The sequence below is a fragment of the Diprion similis genome, chromosome 7 (genome assembly GCF_021155765.1).
Source record: "Diprion similis isolate iyDipSimi1 chromosome 7, iyDipSimi1.1, whole genome shotgun sequence".
Taxonomy (NCBI): Eukaryota; Metazoa; Arthropoda; class Insecta; order Hymenoptera; family Diprionidae; genus Diprion; species Diprion similis.
In genome coordinates this window covers 4,930,000-4,947,784 of record NC_060111.1, presented here as the reverse complement: position 1 = coordinate 4,947,784, position 17,785 = coordinate 4,930,000, and the positions used below count along the sequence as shown (strand labels likewise).

The following is a 17,785-nucleotide window of genomic DNA, read 5'->3' as shown; positions in this document are numbered from 1 at the left end:
AACCGCAGAGCAATATCGCTTTTTAATAAAAGTGATTAAACTCAAAATTGAAGTTTCGTTTAATCGTTATTTACAATAAATGTTTGAGAAAATATGAAATTTTTTTTTTTTTCTCTCTCAAAATAGAAAATATCGTTCTAGTTAAAAACTGGTGAAACAAAACAAAAAAAAAAAAAAAACCAAACTCCATTCTTTTCCTTTCATCAGTTGCGTGGAAGAATGGAAAAAAAAAAAAATTATCACATCCAGAGAGGAAACCAGACTTCCATAAATTCGTTTCGAAATATCTTCTACCGCATCTCTGTGTATGTGTGTTTCTTCTTTGTAAGATAAATTTAATTCGCAATGATAAAACATGCAGGCGAATAATAAATAGGATTAAAAAAAAAAAAAACAAAAAAAAAAACACAATAATAATAATTGTTAAAAGAGGTAATCCTGGGACCCTAGACGTCGTGTATACTCTCGTCGTCGCTCTCCGCCCTTACACTTTGGGGCGTGTCTTCTCTCGGGGGTGGCGTGCTCCTCTCGGGGCTCCTCGACGCCCTCCCGATGCTCGCCCTCTCGAGGCTCTCCCGCTCCCTTGCGTCGACGGTCTCGGGACTCGCCCTGTAATAGCTGCTAAGACTAGATAGGCTCGAGCTAGCCGCCAGGGTTCCCAGGGGGGCGCTGGGCCCAGCCAGCATCATCGCCGCCGCCGGGGGGTAGAGGCGGTACGGCAGGGGCTTCTGCAGGGTGACGGCCGCAGCCGCCTGACGGTAGTAGATGTCGCTTGGTGGTGGGGGCGGGCCCCCTGGGTAGGGCCAGTAAGGCCCCGCGGCCGACGGGTGTCCCGGGACCCCGACGCCACCCGCGTAGAGTCGCTGGAACGCCGCGTAGTTTCCGGCCTCCGCAAGAAGCTCCAGACCCACGGCTGTCTGCCGTTTCCACTTCGTTCTGCAATCAGAGGAAAAGCCGATTTTTAGCGTTTTTGTTTCTTTGTTTGTTTTTTTTTTTTTTTTTAATATTTATATGATATACCATATTTTTTGGACGCCCCGAATTGCAGGGTGAGGGTTGTGGATTCTTGTCTTTTCTATCTTTTTATAGATGGAGTGAATTTCTAACGACTGCATGGTTCGTAGTTTGCTCAAATTTTATACACACGCGCTACAATCCGAGAGCTCGATGAATATGTCGGGAAAAGAACGAGAACAGTTGACATTTTTCAGGTTATGTGCGATCAGTAGTTTTTGGATTGTGGCACATGCGCGTTGAATTTTGGCAGACGACGGGGCATGCGCTCGTTAAGAATTCACTCTGTTCGCGAAATTAAACTCGTCGTCTCTCCGTCTGAATATCCGTATATTTTCGTTTATAACTAAGCAACTGCTGAATTGATTTTGATTTCTTTTTTCATTTTTTGGAAATATTTTTCAGACGTTTTTTGTAGAAGTTTTCAAAAGAAGAAATTACAAAAGCAGCCACGTATTGGAAATTTTTTATATTCCGAAGAATTGAAAATTCGTTAAATAAACTAATTAAATGTTTATGAATATACGGTCGGTTGAATAAAGGCTGCGATTATGGTATGGTATGAACTATTTTCATTTCTCTTGATAATTGCAGTTCAATTCTTGTGCAAAATCGGATTGTTTTAAACTGTAAAAATAGTTGAAGCATATCCAGCAAAGTCAGGAGTCCAGAAAATCAGCGATTTAATTTATAAGTATAAGGAAAGTAAAAAATCTCACGAACTCCAAACCGTCGAAGATCTATCATCGCGAAAATGCAAATCCATGTAACACGGTAGAAACGCGTAAAAAAAAATTGTGGTCTCAAAAAAAATTTTCCCTCTAAAATGTTCCGTTTTTGAAAAATTTATCAGCCTTGCAATAAACTATGAGACGCTCGATGCTATATTTTCATTCGCATTAATCGCCGCGCTCGAAAAAAGTTCTCCGCAAGGTAAATTCGTGGCAATGATACGAGGTCGTTTGCGAGTGGTTGAATTCCGTTATAGGAATTACCGTAAATGAGGAAGTAAGTATGCAGAAATGGGTGTAAAGACGGGGTTGCAACCCCGGCAACGAGCCACGACCGGAACGCGGCTCGGGAGAAAATTTGTGTATAGTTTTATCGGGGTATAAAATCACCCTTAATTCGCCCTCCTCCCAGCCATTCGATCCTTATGTCCCCACCCTCAACCCTCAACCCCCGGCTCACGCACGTTTCAAGTCAATCTTAAGTCCGGCAGCGGTAAGAATAGGGGCGAAATTTACCCTCTGTTGCTTATCACTCAAGCCTCAAACCCCTTTTCGACGCACAAAGGGTTATTCTTTGGTCTTCGAACACCCCCAGAAATAAGTGGCCCGCTTTTATAAAGGGTATTCCGCGCCGAACGACTCGAGCATCGTCGCACCCTAATCATCTCAGATATCATCCGTTAGACATAATATTCTAGTTTTTATGCCTCTGATGTGTAATTATAATCGCGGCAACTCTATAAAAGAGACCATTACTATATTTATTCAGATTTTATCTTAGGATCATGAAGAATTTTTTACTCTCATATAAATATACAGAGATAACAATCATTGATTCAACCCTTTTGTACAAAATATTTTTTAAATTTTGTTTAACTTATGAATGAAATTAAATAACAATAATTATTAGTATTACTTTTTTTCACAAGTATCCACGTTTAATAAATCTATCTACGTACTTAATACGTCTATTTCACATCTATTTTTTCGTTCTATGATACTTTACTTGTTTCTAAATTCGCGTTTGATTCCTGATCTCAAGTGTAACTTCCTTTTTTCTTTTCTTTTTTCTTTCTGGGGGGTTGAAATATTTTTTTTTTTTTTTTTTTTTTTTTACATATTCTGACGACAGGAGAGACGACTAATTGAAAAAGAAGCTTTCTTACTCGAAGTTTGTTCTTCCTACTTTTTCCTGAGCAGAGCTAAACTTGATAAAGTTCCACGTAAGATCGATAAAAAATTATTGACATTCTAATATAAGGTCGAAAAAAAAAATTCGTGAGAAGGAGAAAAGGAAAATTTCATAGACTCTTAGGTACCCAAGAAGAGGAGGCTTCCAAAATCTCTTCTCTATACATTATATCTTCTTCTACTCTTCCCTGTCTTCTCTACATATGGGATATTCCACGCCAAATTAACCAGGATCTTATCCTCGACCTTTTAGATTTCGTCCACGATTTTTCTCATTCCAACTCAAAAAAGTGTACTAAAAATTTTCATTTCGTTCACTTAAATTCCGTCCAAAGACACGTCGGTTTTCAAAGTAATTTATTCAATAAATAGAAAATAAAAAATAATAAAAGAAATTGACAGTTAAAAGAGGATAGAAAAAATCGTGGACCATATCCAAGAGGTCGAGGATCAAACCTTGGTTCGTTCGGGACTACGTCACGAGAAAAAACGTAACCCTCTGCTATATAGTCGTTCACAAAATCAAACTTTCATACTTTCAAAAACATCCCCGAGTTTTTCCCAAAGTTTTTCCAATAAAATGGACAACGTAGATCGTTATAGTCCTGCAATTTGGGATTCGAGGGCGGCGCGTCCCTTCCTGCGGTCCGTTTCTACCGAGGGTAGTCGGGGGTTCAGGGTTCAGGGTTCAGATTCGGGGTTAGGCAGTCTCTCGTACCCAGAGGCACGCTCGTGTTGGCATGATAGGCGATGATTAGGCCGCGAACTCTCCGGGCTATTTGTTAGTATAATAAGCACCGCAGTGTGGCGAACCGCGCAACGACGGACCGGGGTGGAAAGGTGGAAGGGGTAAGGGGGTTGAGGAGGAGGGGGGGTTTAACCACTCCAGGGCACGCCACCCGCTTTAGCGTAATTGTCCTAGATCGAGATTTACATACGTAGAGCTGGTGCAGAGAGTGGAAATCGTGATTCCCTTTCCCTTTCCCTCCCTCCCTCCCTCCCTCCCTCCCTCCCTCCTGCACCCCTAATTCATCGGGCCGCACGAATCCGATTGTTATGCTAAGAACCGTGAGTGAGTGGAAGGGGGTGGAGGGGGGGAATTACCGGGCGGTATTACCGAACAACCGATAATCATATCGTATCTCGGCAATCCACCGTTGCATACCCTGAGTCGAGGGGGTGGGGGTGGTTCTTACTTATGTGAGTCCAGGCAAACGGAGTCTCAACCTTAAGATACTTCTTTTGTATGTACGACGGGGTTGAGAGGTTGGTTTTTTAAGAATTGCCGCCAATTACCATTCTAGACTGAACTGCCGACTTCCGATGTCGTGTGGGTGTGTATGAGTATAAGTAAATATAGGTATGTACGTGTATGTGGCTTGTGAATTGTACGATCGAGGACTGAGGTTGTAGGTATTATATGCAATATCCATGATTGCTTGTAGAGAAATTTAAAAAGTGATGTTGAATGATGAATTTTTTTGTCGCGGAATTTAAAGTGAAGAAAACACCGTTTGAGGAAATGTCAAAGTTCGGAAACTCACGAAAGTGCGATAATGAGAAAATTTTAAAATTTCGAATGATCGAAGATTTTTAAGATCTCTCAATTTCTGGATGGGCAAGTTTTCGCCATTTTTAGCTTTTTTTTTATTTGGATTTTTCAGATTTTTATGTTCAGAGTTGTGGAAACTTTTTTTTGGTTTCGTAAAAGTTTGATTTCTTTACTTCAAATTTCGAATCAGGCACTTTTGGAATTTTTCAAATTTGAAACTTTAACGCCTCCCCTTTTCGTCAACTTTACCTTACGCTCCGTGAGCTGGCTACGTTCATTGTGTACCATTATCAAAAATTTTAATCTAATCACGTTTTTTATTACAAAATTCGCAGTTACTGTAACAGGTTTTGTTACTTTTCACAAGTAGTTTGAATTTTTACGAGTAGTTTGATTTTTTTCTTGCCAAAGTAGTGATAACTTGATATCCAATATTTGAAGCAACAAACTTGATAGCTTCGGAATATCTTATTCGCATGTAAGCTTCTAAAACTTTGGAAATTGGAGGAAAGGCTATTCGACAGAAACTCAGTTCTTTCCCGAAGAAAAACTATAGTTTTAAATAAAATCTGGATACTGTGTATAATTATTTTCCTTCTTCTCTTGTAAACTGTGCTAAAATATTGAAAAGAAAAGAAAAAAAAACAAACACACAAAAACTGTACTCGAGAGTTGAAGTTATATATGAAGCATTGGAAAATTAATTTACTCCGTAAGTCAGTGAATCCTGACTGAGAGAATTTCTTTTTGTTCTCAGTGCGCTCTACCCTAAGCGTGTTATACCTTATACTACAATGTAGTTCATGGTGTCCCCTTTCAATATTCCCCCAAGATGACGAACGCGTCTTTTAATGCAGGAGTTGACTAGCACCGTCAGGATGATGCTCCATTTTTTCGTATAATCTGGCCCGATATCGCGAATTATCCATCGCCTTTGAAATTCATAAACTTGGCAACACTGCTGAGCTGCTAATTCTTCTCAAAACTTAATCCACGATCATTTTTTCCACGCATATTATAAACAAACGGTTTTTGAAAAAAAAAAAAATTGAAAGACATTCGAGAAAATAAAAAACAGATATGAAAAACCGACGACGGTGTATACTAAATTCAGTATCAGAAGTATTATTTCAACAAAACATTTGCGGTGTGGTTTGAATCGAAGTTGGTGAAAGAAGGAGAGGAGGAGGTGGGGGAAAAACGAAAAAGGAAAAAAAAACACAACAACGACAGAAAAAGAAAAACGTTGAAACGAAATGAAATAAAATATATAAAAGCGATCGCGAAAACAGTTGAGAATCGAATTGAAAAAGCAATTAATAACGTGGCGCGGCATTGTTGCAGGAACGTTAAAGCCCTAATGGCCTCTCGGATAATTCGGTTGGAAAATTCGACAATTAATATTTCTATACAACAGTTTCGACCCTTGCGCGATGGCATGGCGTATGCATTTATATAGCCGGGTGGGTAATACACGGGGATGACGGGACGGCGGCGGCATTCGAAATTCGAACGAACCCTTTTGTTGGCGATGCGGCGCGCGCGTATAAAATCGTTCATGAATTTTAAACAGTCCTCTCCTGGCATCTATCTACATACATACCTACTCTCGTTACACATGTATGCGAATCGGAAAGCGCGAATTCTATCTTGTGTGAATCGGAGCGCGCAGAGAAGAGATCATTTCTCATTTTCTCCCTCCCCCCCTCTCTCTCTCTCTCTCTCTCTCTCTCTCTCTCTCTCTCAGTCGTTACGTGTATTTCCTCTTCCTTTCTTTTTTTATTCGTTCATTCATTCATTCATTCATTTATGTACGAACGACCTCGACGTTCGGCCCGCCGATTATGCGATGAGTAATGTTTTTTAATGCCCTGAGAGTGATCGGCCAGCTTAAAACACCCTTAATTGCCCTCTTTCATTGTGTATAGTTTATGCTCCGTCTATGACCGACTGATTTATATCCCGGGAACGAGTGCGGAACGATTCGTCTCCCCTCTTGAAGCTGCCGACACCTTTTACTTACACGATATTGTATAACGCAAGGGCTGCTGCTGCTGCTGCTGCTGCTTCCGCCCTTCTCTTTTCAGACACTTCACACACTATCCTGATCCTCATTCTCTTCCTCGATAGCCGATCACACTTCGTCTACCTCTCGAAACTCCCAGGATATCCATCTTATTTTTGGACTACTTTTTGACCCCCCTACCCTCCCTTCAATAAAATATTCAACCCTTATGATCTCTTCGAATTCAACCTCGATTTCACCATCGATTTATTTTACCCTTCGTCGAACAAGTTTTATTTCACATCTCTGTGATAGCCAATTTTCTTTTTCACTCTTCGATCTATTCAATATGGTGCCATATCAACCAGCTTTTTATCAAAAATTGTTATCTTTCATTTTCTATCTTACTGAATTAACCTCGGAAAAATACGAAACTGTAATGTGAATTCTGTGTATTAATCTGATATTCGTGAAATCGCACTGATTTTATACTTTCTACACAATCGAAATCTCGATCGAAATCCATCTTCCAAAGCAGGATTAATATTATTGTTATTAATGTTATCGATTTTTATTCATTCTTTTTTTGATCACGATCAAATCTTACTGAGGAAAACGATACAACGAAATTTGAAATCACGAAACAAAACTAAGGGATCTTGTATCTAAGCATTTCACTTCTGAATAAATTTAAACAAATTCAAAATCATTGTGTGCTTCCGTTAATATTGACATTAGGGTGTCACTCAGGTAATTATACGTCTTCACAAAATAAGTGGACATCCTGATTGATTTTCGTTGCTTCATGTACCACCTTCATTAGGGTGGCGCAAAAAAAAAAGGGCTATTTTTTTTTTCGAGTCTTGTGTGACAAAATGTTAGTTTTTGATGGTTTAAGAGCCCGCTCCAAAGGACAGCTCAAAAAAAAAATTTTAAGGGGTCGCTCCAAAGTTTTAAAATGTCAAAAATCGTCGAAAAATTAAATTAAAAAAATTATGAAATTTTAATATGAATATTAAAAGGTCGCTCGAAAAGATCTAAAGAAATGCAGCAAAAAGTTGCAAAAAAATTATGAGCGACCTTTCAAAATTCAAATTTTGAACTGAAACTTTCGGAAACTTATTTTTTTTTTGTCTATAAAATTATACCGTAACGAGAAAAAAAATCAAAAAAAAAAAAAAATCGATTTTCGACGATTTCTGACGTTCTAAAAATTGTGGAGCGACCTCTTAAAAATTTTTTTTTCAACTGTCCTTTGGAGTGGGCTCTTAAAACATCAAAAACTAACATTTTGTCACACGAGACTCAAAAAAAAAAAAAAAATAGTCGGTTTTTTTGCGCCACCGTAACCTTCATATACTCACCCATTTTATTTCCCTACACATCAAGCGTATGTATGATCTATTCGCAGCGAATCCGTCGACCGCGTAGTTTCTTTTTCATTATCATCTCGCGATTCGTGGGTAATTTTTTTTTACCTCGGCGATGACAACCACGTGAGATCCGACTCAAAGTTCTTAGCCGAGAAGCTGACTAACCTAAGAAAGACAAGGACCTTCCCACGCTGCACCAGTTCCATTATAACGGATCATCCCAGCACTGCGATTATGTGACGCGAGATAAGTGCACTCCTCGTTGCACCGAGTAGCCTCATCAAGAGTGCAGTGAATGAATACGTGAGAGGAAATTGCTCTGACAAATTAGACACGATCTTTTTTTTCCCCTCTCTTTTATTTTCTTTTTTTTTTTCTTTTTTCTTTTTGTAACGCGAGGGAGTGAAAATTGCGAGCCTGAAGTCGATTCTTTGCGAGCTTTGAAGATCCTGTTGTTTCTACTTCGAAGGATTTTTTTATTGCTCACAAAAACGAAAGGAAAAAAAAAGAAAACACGCTGAGAAGAAAAAAATTTAGTTGCAGTGGAAAAAAAATTTTTTTCACGGCAACGAAATTTCAGGATTAATTAAAATCACACACGAACAAACATTATTTTCACACAATCGAAAAGTTTCACTCAAATTTTATGGTACTTGGCGCGTGACGAGAAATTTTTTTCCAGAAATCAGATCTACATTGTGAAATAATTTAATTTTTTTTTTTCAAAATTTGAAAGTAATTTTTCAATTGTTTTAACTGGAAAAATTATTGCTTCTGATTCTGTTCGGTTCGTACGGTGGTCGAATTACGTCGGGATAGGTTTTCGAAATTTTTTTCAAATCAGGTGACAATTCATTGTTCAAAGAATCGGGAATTTTATTACTTCTGAGCGTGGATGGAATTATTTCAACTCCAACTTTTTTTCCCGACGGCGTGCAAAGGGCGAACTTTTATATCTTACGTCAAGTTATCGAAATGAACTTGATTTAGTTGTGATTGTTTGTTCAAATAATCTGAGCTGACTCTACCATAGAAGGTAATCAATATTTTGACAATACCGCGAAAAAAGTATTATTTCATCAAACTGACTAAATTAAAATCGATATTTCGTATTCGTAAGCAGTATTTTTTTTTTTTTTTTTTTTTTTTTTTTTTTACTTTTTTACATTCACAACAAACTACCGTATTCCCGGGAGAAAAAAATTTTGAAAAAAATCATAACTCAGATTCCATCTGAGCTAAGAAATTTTCATTCAATTTCCATCCAAATCTCTACGATTTGTAAAATAAATTTGCATATATATATATCGTCGTAACGCGATATTGCAGAAACAAGATCTAATAATAGGGATCTGAATAACGGTAATAACGCGTTTCGGATTCAGCCGAGCAAATAATAATGTCAAATTGTCACCCCTGTCGGTGTTATTTATTATACGCGTCGCCTATCTGCTTATAGTCGAGTGGTTGAGTTGATGGGGGTTGGCCGACGAGCTAGCGAGCGAACTCGATGGGGTGGGACTTGTGCACGGTGTACGTCCTGTGATCTGCCTATCCATCCCATACAACAGCGCAAGGGTATAAAGCTGAACCCACGGCGCGTGAGCATGTCGTACATCTGTAACCACCGTTCCAGACCGCAGAAAAACTACCGCCATTAAAAATGCATTATCTATCCCCCCTTATATTATAAGTCCCGCGTATTTCTACGCCGAGAACTGCGTCAGGGTAACGAATCGTTTTAGTCCTGACTTACGTCCTTATTACGTTTTATTATTATTATTATTATTATTATTATTATTATTATTATTATTATTGTTGTTGTTGTTGTTGTTTTAGTTTTTTTGAATTTCAACTTCATTCCATTTTTTTTTTTTTTTTCTTTTTTTTTTTACAAATTCCTTTTCACACTTTCGTTACATCAGGCTTTCCGGGGAAACAGCATGGCGAATAAATTCTTTATTCCCGAATCAATCGTAATGTTGAATTTTTTCCCTCATCTGTGGGGAAAAAATCAGTTGTACTTTTGTATACTTTATATTTCTTAAAAATTAATTTATCAAATTTTTTTTACTGGTTTGCTTTTTTTAATTCTTTTTTTTTTTTTTTTTTTTTTTTTTGTCATTTTGAACTACGTACATCTTACTTTATTTTTGTAAACATTCAATGATATTACAGGTTTCTTAATAATATTATATTATAACTTGCATACGATAGTTGAACACTTTTAAGTCAATAATGTGATCAGAGTTGAGTTGAAGTCCTATAGGTATGTTGTAACAAAGGAAAAAAAGTCGATTATTCCCTTGTTACATAATGTATTATGGGAAAATATTCTTTTACCCGATAATCCGACGACAGTTGTTTTAGTTTGGAATAATTTTTGGGTGAATTTTCTTTGGTGTCGTCTGAAACTATTTGTAGTAGAATAAAGTAAACGATAAACAGAACAAAAGAAAAATAAAAAAAAAAAACGTACCGTCGTCGTGACGTTGGCTGAAATCGTTTGAATCATCGATGACTTTGCATTTAAAATTTGTAGTCATTTGATTATTCCAGTAATAAAATGGTTGAAATGAGTTCAATGCAGAGGATACACAACCAGAAGCTTAAAAAACACTGTGACTCACATCTGTCAATTTTCAAATTTGACAAAAGCTTGCAAGCTAGAAGCGCCCTTTGAATATTATACACAGAAAAATTTGAAAAAAAAAATAAAATTGCAATACGTCTGCATCGTAGGAAAAATGGAGCAAAAATTCTAAAACAGTATGCAGCGTGCAGCTGAATTAAATTTTTTTTTTTTTTTTATCAAATTATTAAATTGAAAAGCTGAGTGCAAGTTGATTTATTATTAACCATCATTTCTTCTCAAAAAGATCGCGTCGTGTTAATAGCGTGTCTGATTGATAAAGTGTTTTTTTTTTTCTTTTTTGTTTTTGTTTTTGTTTCTTCTTCTTTTTCACACTCTTCACTTTTTTCCCGCATTAATTTGACGCTAACCCGGTCGTCGTTAACTTATCTAATTAATGTGAACCCTGGGCATGCAGTGGAATAGTTAGTAGGTAGGTATATAAATATATTTTACGAACACAGTAGCGTCGCAACGCGATGATTATCGTTTGTAAGTTACACCTATAATAACGAGTCCTACAGCTATTCGTAATTTGGCGATTATACCTACCTACCTACCTACACCTATACCTATACCTATACCTATACCTATATTGTGCAGCATATATGTAGGTACACGTATTTACGTAGATCTCATTGCGTGTAATTAAAATACTCTCAACCGTAATTATAAACGACATTTAACGTCAGTTTGCCCGATCAAATCTTTCACAGTTATCATTTCTCTTCCATTCGCATCGTGTGAAGAAGAAATAAAAACTTGTAGCTCAGATTTTAGCCGCAGAAAACTGGCAAAAAGGGGAAATGCGAAAAAAAAAAAAAAAAATCAACAATCAAAATTTGTAGTAAAAAATTGTTGAATTTTGTACTAATTGAATGAAAAAAAAAAAAAAAAAATGTATATCTCAGGAATAAGTTCTTCTTAAAACTTGTCGTATCTACTGATTTTACTATTTGAAAGAAAAAATTAGTATTATAGGAATAAATTCTTCTTAAAATTTGTCGGTACCTACTGATGCAATCGATCAAAATTATCGTCAAATGCCAATCGTAAGTATAGAGAATTCTGTACGAATTTACAATCGCCCGAAAAACTTAATGTCAAATGTTGTTTTAAACGTGAGAAAATAATTTCGGTCTTTAGAGGTAAATATTTGTATACTCTTATGAGTGTGATGGTTAGTTCGTTTTTTTTGTTAAGTTAAAGTTAAAACTTGGAAGAAAATGACTCGGGTAATTTTCGCGTGATATTCAAACCGCAGATGTATTGTACATATATATATATATATACAAAGTATTTAAGTTGTATAAAAAAGTGATTTCCAAGGAATCCGGAGGTAAAATTGCGGTCCATATTCGTGACAACTAATTCGAGCTGGGAACAGACGAAGAAACGTATTATAATTTCAGTTAGTCGCGCGCACATCAACCTTAATCCCGGGGCTCCTAGGCATCTCGCATCGTTTCAATTTCGCCCTCGGCAAGGATCTCGGTGCCTTTATAATTCTAGATTATTATAAGGTAGCAAGAACTTGCCGATTTGGGATATGACGAGTCGCCACCGCAGCCCCGAACGACGCACGAGATACCTATATATCACTCGAAATCGCGTTTCTAGATCCCCGTAAAAAATCCCTCCGAGGCTTTCTTCGTCGGCTAGATCGTCGCTTTCAAACTCTGCCATGACTCTCGTGCCTTGGATGTGTTTACGACATTATCGTTAGCTTCACGAGATTAACGTCTTATGGAATTCACCAGGATTTAACGTTGAACCATGCCTCAGCGTATTTCGGGATGAATTGAACATAATTTATGAATCGAAAGTTAGGAAGAGAGAGAGAGAGAGGTGTTTGAAAAATTTGCAGACACACATTATTTACGCCAATGATGGTGAAAACGAATGAAACAACATCTCTAATTTATCATAGAAATGATTTTCAGCTAATTCGCAATAGTGCAAGCTTATAGATATATAAACGATCTGACAATTTTATCGGTAGAAAGTTTGGAATGATAAACGTGTAGTGCTTTTTTTTTTTTTTCTTTCAACCTGATTCTAATACTTTTGATTCGTTTCACCATCATATTCGTACAGACAACGCCGATGGACGTGTTTTCAAAAAGTTCTTCTGCTTTTCTTAAATTTTTCAACATTTACGAAAAGTTTTTTTCCACCCCGACATCTGAAAATCATTTTTATTCCCTTTGGTTACAATTGGAGAAAATAAAAAAGGACTCAACGTGTTTGAGTTTTCGAAAACTATGTATTTTCTTTTAAGTACCTACGTTTTACTGATATTTTATCTAATATATTTCTTCAGTGAAGAAACTTGAAAATGAGACAAATTTTATTCGTTAAAACGCTGTATGTATAATAAAAAAAAAAAAAAAAAAAAATGATATCCCAATAGAAAATTACGATTTCCTGTCAAACAAATTACGCATGGAATCTTTGAAAACTTTTTCTCAAAAACGACGTTAGAAATAAAAGATAAATTTTATGAAATTGTTAGATGTGTTGAATGAAGGAGGTCAGAAAATTACCTCCAATGATCTGAAGTTTCATCGATGCTGGTTGACATGTAACGAGTATATATAATATAGCCAGATACGTGACTAACACAGCTATGTGAAACTTGTCTATCCGGTTTTATGTACAGTTTAGACTAATTGTTACCGTTATGCAATCGTGCGTGACATTTCACGATTGCGTTCTTTCGTTTTTCTTTTTCTTTCTTTTATTTTCTTTTTTCTTTTATTTCAAATTCATTATTATTCTTACTTTCATACTTTACGGTTGTAGAAATAACACGGTTAAAGCACCGAAAGGAAAAACAAATTTATTCAATTTCGCTGACCTCTTGACTTGTGAAGAATTTTGATAGGTAAATTAAATAAATATTTTCCATTTTATGAACAGTTGAAGGCCTAAATTTTTGTCAAAAAATTATTATTTCACTTATTCCTTCGATCAGTTACAAGATAATACATTGTATCAACGAAATATTTTTGGTTCTTTCATTTCACATTATTCTCACCGCAAGACGCCTTTTTATTCGAAACACTCCCGGATATCATCTATAGCAGCTTTCAAAATAATTATTCTTACAAATAAAAAATGTCAAAATACAATCAAAAGTCAACACAATATGTGTAAAAAAAATTTTCCTTAAATAAATCAAAAGTTCTTGTGGAGAAAAATTGTTGACAAAATTCATTTTTTTTCTCTTCACTTTATATAACCCCTTAACAAAACAAACGTTGACTCTTCGGTATATTTCCATGAACTTGTAACAGTAAATAAACAATATTACAGGTAACACACATCATATAAATATATTGGCTGCAGATTATCGTGCTATTCTCGTTTTGCTTAGAATTTCCTAACGACTATAATTCGCGCGTAGAGCTCCGGGCGATTTTTAACTGGCGCGTGTAACGCCTACTCGATAATTAAAATCAAATCCGTAATTAGATTAGCAAAGAAACTCTGCGTAGAATACAAGCGTAGGTATTGAATTTTACCTATACGCTCGTATACAGGTATAGGATAGAGGGAAATATAATCGTAGCTCTTTGTATGGACGGATAGCCGCCTAGGTTTAAGGCGGTTGTTCTTCCCCGGTTGGTAAAGTAGATGTATGTTATTATATATCAGTTTCTGCTCAGTAATTGACAATATAATAACAGAGTGGTGGCAGGCCGACCAAACGAAGTAACGAACGATCAACGACCGGCAGTTGAAGCTATGCCTTCTTCTTCTTCTTCATCTTCTCGCCTTCTTGCCCCCGCGCAGCCGCGTTACAATTCACTCTCTTTGAGAAGATCGACCAGCGAACGGACCGATTGTGAGCGTAAAAAAAAGATCGATTCCAGAAAAGAAAGTAAAAAATGAAACGAAAAATTAGAAACAAAAAAAAAAAAAAACTTCAAATCACGCAAGACAGACTTGTAGTGCCTTTTCTACGACACACTATCGCCTAGGATTTTATGCATTCTGTACACTTGGAACTGTTGTTTTTGAGGATAAAAGAATCTTGTGTTTGGCATCTAGGATGGAACGAAAGCTCATGTTTGTTTCATCGTTTTGAAAACGATTTTAAGAAAGAAATATTAATTCAATTCAAAGAATTTCTGTTTTTATTCTAAATCGTATATTTTTGCTGGTATTCAGTCGAGTAGATTTTTGTAGAATTAGAAGCAGGAAAGATTTCGTCGTATTTGGATGTTTTCAATAAGCCCAGAAAACAAAGATGTGATATTAATGGCGTATCGTAATTTGTGTTGGAATATCTCTTTTGTGAAAGATAAAATAACTGATCTTGGATTTTTTATTGAAATTAGTGTACAATTTAAATAAACGCATGAAATACAATTGATGAACATTTTACAAAGAAGAAAGATTCTTGCCACCGATATATGTATATTTGGTAAAAAATTCAACTCCGTTGTTTTTTCCTTGGTGTCAGAATTCGAATTTCTTTTACGAATCCATTAATCTATGTAACTTTCACAGCTATCTGTGTCTACTTATAATAATAACATGTTATTAGGTACTCGGCAGAAGCGTAAGACGTACCTAAAACACTTCTCTAACGTTCAAATACTCATTCTCTCGATTCTGATCACCATTAACGATCGTCAGTAGCTTGTTACTTTAAGGCCAGAAATATGCTCATGGCGTGTGATAGAATTCGAAAATACAAATCTACACATTACATCTAAAGTCGCAAAAGCACGATCACGTTTAGAATTTGTAACGACTTGTAACGGTTGAATTGATGGGGAACCAGGTTGCGAGGATGTATAATTTGAAGCGTTTCAAAAAATGGAATTATTTTTTTTTCTTTTTCTTTTTTTTTTTCAGAAAAGATTGAAAGATTATCGGAGTATTCCTAAACAAGGAACCTGTTGGAAAACGAGACTTTGATATTATTACTTAATGATGGCGATTCTCAGATTTCTATTCCCATTTAGATGACATACGAAAAAGTTTTTCTAAAATTTGAAATTTTATTACTCGTGAACGAATCACTGTACCTACAATAATAAACGATATAGATTTTTGTAGAAAATTGAACGCTTTATAAAAAAGGTATGAATAAAGATTTGCGTGAGACGAACCGTTTCGAAGTTATCAAGCCTCAACCATTCGACTGTTCTAATGACGTAATATTATTTTGAACAATTCAATGGTTGAGGTTGAGGCTTGATAACTTCGAAAGGGCTCGCCTCGCACGAATCTTCATTCGGACCTTTTTATGAAGCGTTCGATTTCCTTCAAAAATCTATCTTGCTTATTATTGTACGGTAATTCGTTTTCGAGTAATAAAATTCCGAGGTCCATGGTCGAAAAAATGGTCCATTTTTTTCAAACACTCTAATGTATATAATGCTCGGTACAGAAGAGAGAGAATTTTTAATAAACCAAAATAAACCAAGATTATAAAGAAAGAGAAAAAAAAAAAAAAAAAAAAAAAAACCCAGTAATAAAAAAACTGGACAGCATCGATCTCCGCGCATTATATACCTAATATGGATGAAAAGGCGGGCTCCGTGTGAATCAAATGGCTCGGTGGACTCTAGAGCCATATTTATGCCCTCGCGGCCAATCGAAAAACGATCGACTCACGCCTCAGGAGACGGAAAACGCGTTGGCATACGATTTTCGGCTGTTAATTAACGCCCGTATTATAAAAGCATGCAAGGCGACGCGATGTTTCGCTCCGGGATTAAATATCTTTTCCGAAAACAAAAGAACCGCGAAAACAAACCTAACCTAACCTGACCTAACCTATTTCAACCTAACCTGATCTAATTTAATTGTAAAACAAAGGAAAAATCGCTGCGTTAATTAATAGATATTTTTTCCGAAAACAAAAGAACCGCGCAAACTAACCTAACATAACATAACTTAACCGAACCGAGCCTAACCTAACCTAATTTAAGATGAAGGAAAAATCGCTCCGCTAATTCGACTCTTTTGCGTTGAAAATACACGCAAGAGCTTGAGAGAAGAGGGAAAACCGAGAAATTAGTCACGCTTTAACGACCCTCGGCTAAATACACGCCACGCAGTTAAATTCTTCTTAAACGCCCTGTGACTTGGTCGTTTTTAAAGCGATTGTGGCGCCGGCCACACCTCTGGATGCCACCATCCAGACCCTGGCCGAGATTTATCTCCACGATTCTGGACCCCTCGAGGGACACAGGAAATGTCCTGTCCGATGTCCTGCTTTATATGTGCCCTTGGCAAATTGAGACGATGTCGCCTCCTAACTGAGCTCTTCAGTCGGGAACTTTTTTTTCTGAAATAGTTTTTAACAGAAAAATAGTTTCAATCCAGCTCTGATTTTGCTGAAGATACGGTTTTTGTTGTTTGATTTTGACAAGAAAAAAATAAGAAAAACTTTTTTTTTTTTTCAAGCACGACTTATTGATCATCAAATTAACGTGGAAATTTCTCGTTGCAATTTGCTCAATGAGATTATCAAAGAAAAATTTTTCTAGCTCGTCGGAAATCATAAATATTACAGCTGATGTCAAAATTTTTTTGTTTTCAAATTTTTCATAAGTTTACATCTATCTTATCTTTGACCATATCCTTCCACGATTCTTTCTATTCCAGTGATTCAATTTTCTTTTTCAAAATATATTCAAAAACTTGCAACTTGCAACAAAAAAAAAAAAAAAATTTACGTCGCAATTCGTCTAAATTGTAGACAAAAATTTTTTTCCTGTCACGTTATAATTAAAGAAATTAAATTTTGAAAAATACAATTTTCTCTCCCATTGTGGTTCCGTTTGTCTAATCCGGTTGTGAAGGATAATCGTGGTGAGAGGTTGTCTGTCAGAGGCTGGTCCAGTCAGTCAGATATGAAAAAAGTAACTCGTTGGATGGACGCTCAGCGCACATACCAAGATGGTTGGCTAATTTACCGAGCGCTAAGTAGCAGCGCGTACGCCTCGCCCGCTCAGCCATACTTTATCTCAATTTTTCCCCACCTTGTTTCTTTGTAGGTTATGTTTTGTTCGTCGATTTTTAGTGCCCGGCCGCTGCGCTGCCTCGAGAGCACATGTGTCCGGAAACCCGAGAGACAATCTCTTCCCCCGATGTGATCGGCTTCTTATATTATTATACCGTATGTCCATGAGGAAAGTGCGCACCAATTATGCGCGTGCGTCAAGTCCTTCGAATTTTATTGGCCGACGCAATACCAATCGCGACTATTAGAAAATGTTCCTAGGAACCCACCGTTAGCTGTGGACTTCTAGGGACATTTTT

The 17,785-nt window shown here is 36.6% G+C and overlaps 1 protein-coding gene across 1 annotated transcript in view; it reads right to left on the bottom strand.

Annotated features, from left to right (window-relative positions):
• Nucleotides 1-446: 446 nt before the first annotated feature.
• The window catches only part of LOC124408190 (homeobox protein B-H1-like), a 35,254-nt gene continuing 17,915 nt past the window's right edge, over nucleotides 447-17,785 (bottom strand). Inside the window, exon 3 of the mRNA XM_046884940.1 lies at nucleotides 447-936. Within this exon, the coding sequence (XP_046740896.1) occupies nucleotides 447-936 (490 nt within the window). The remainder of the gene's footprint in view (nucleotides 937-17,785) is intronic.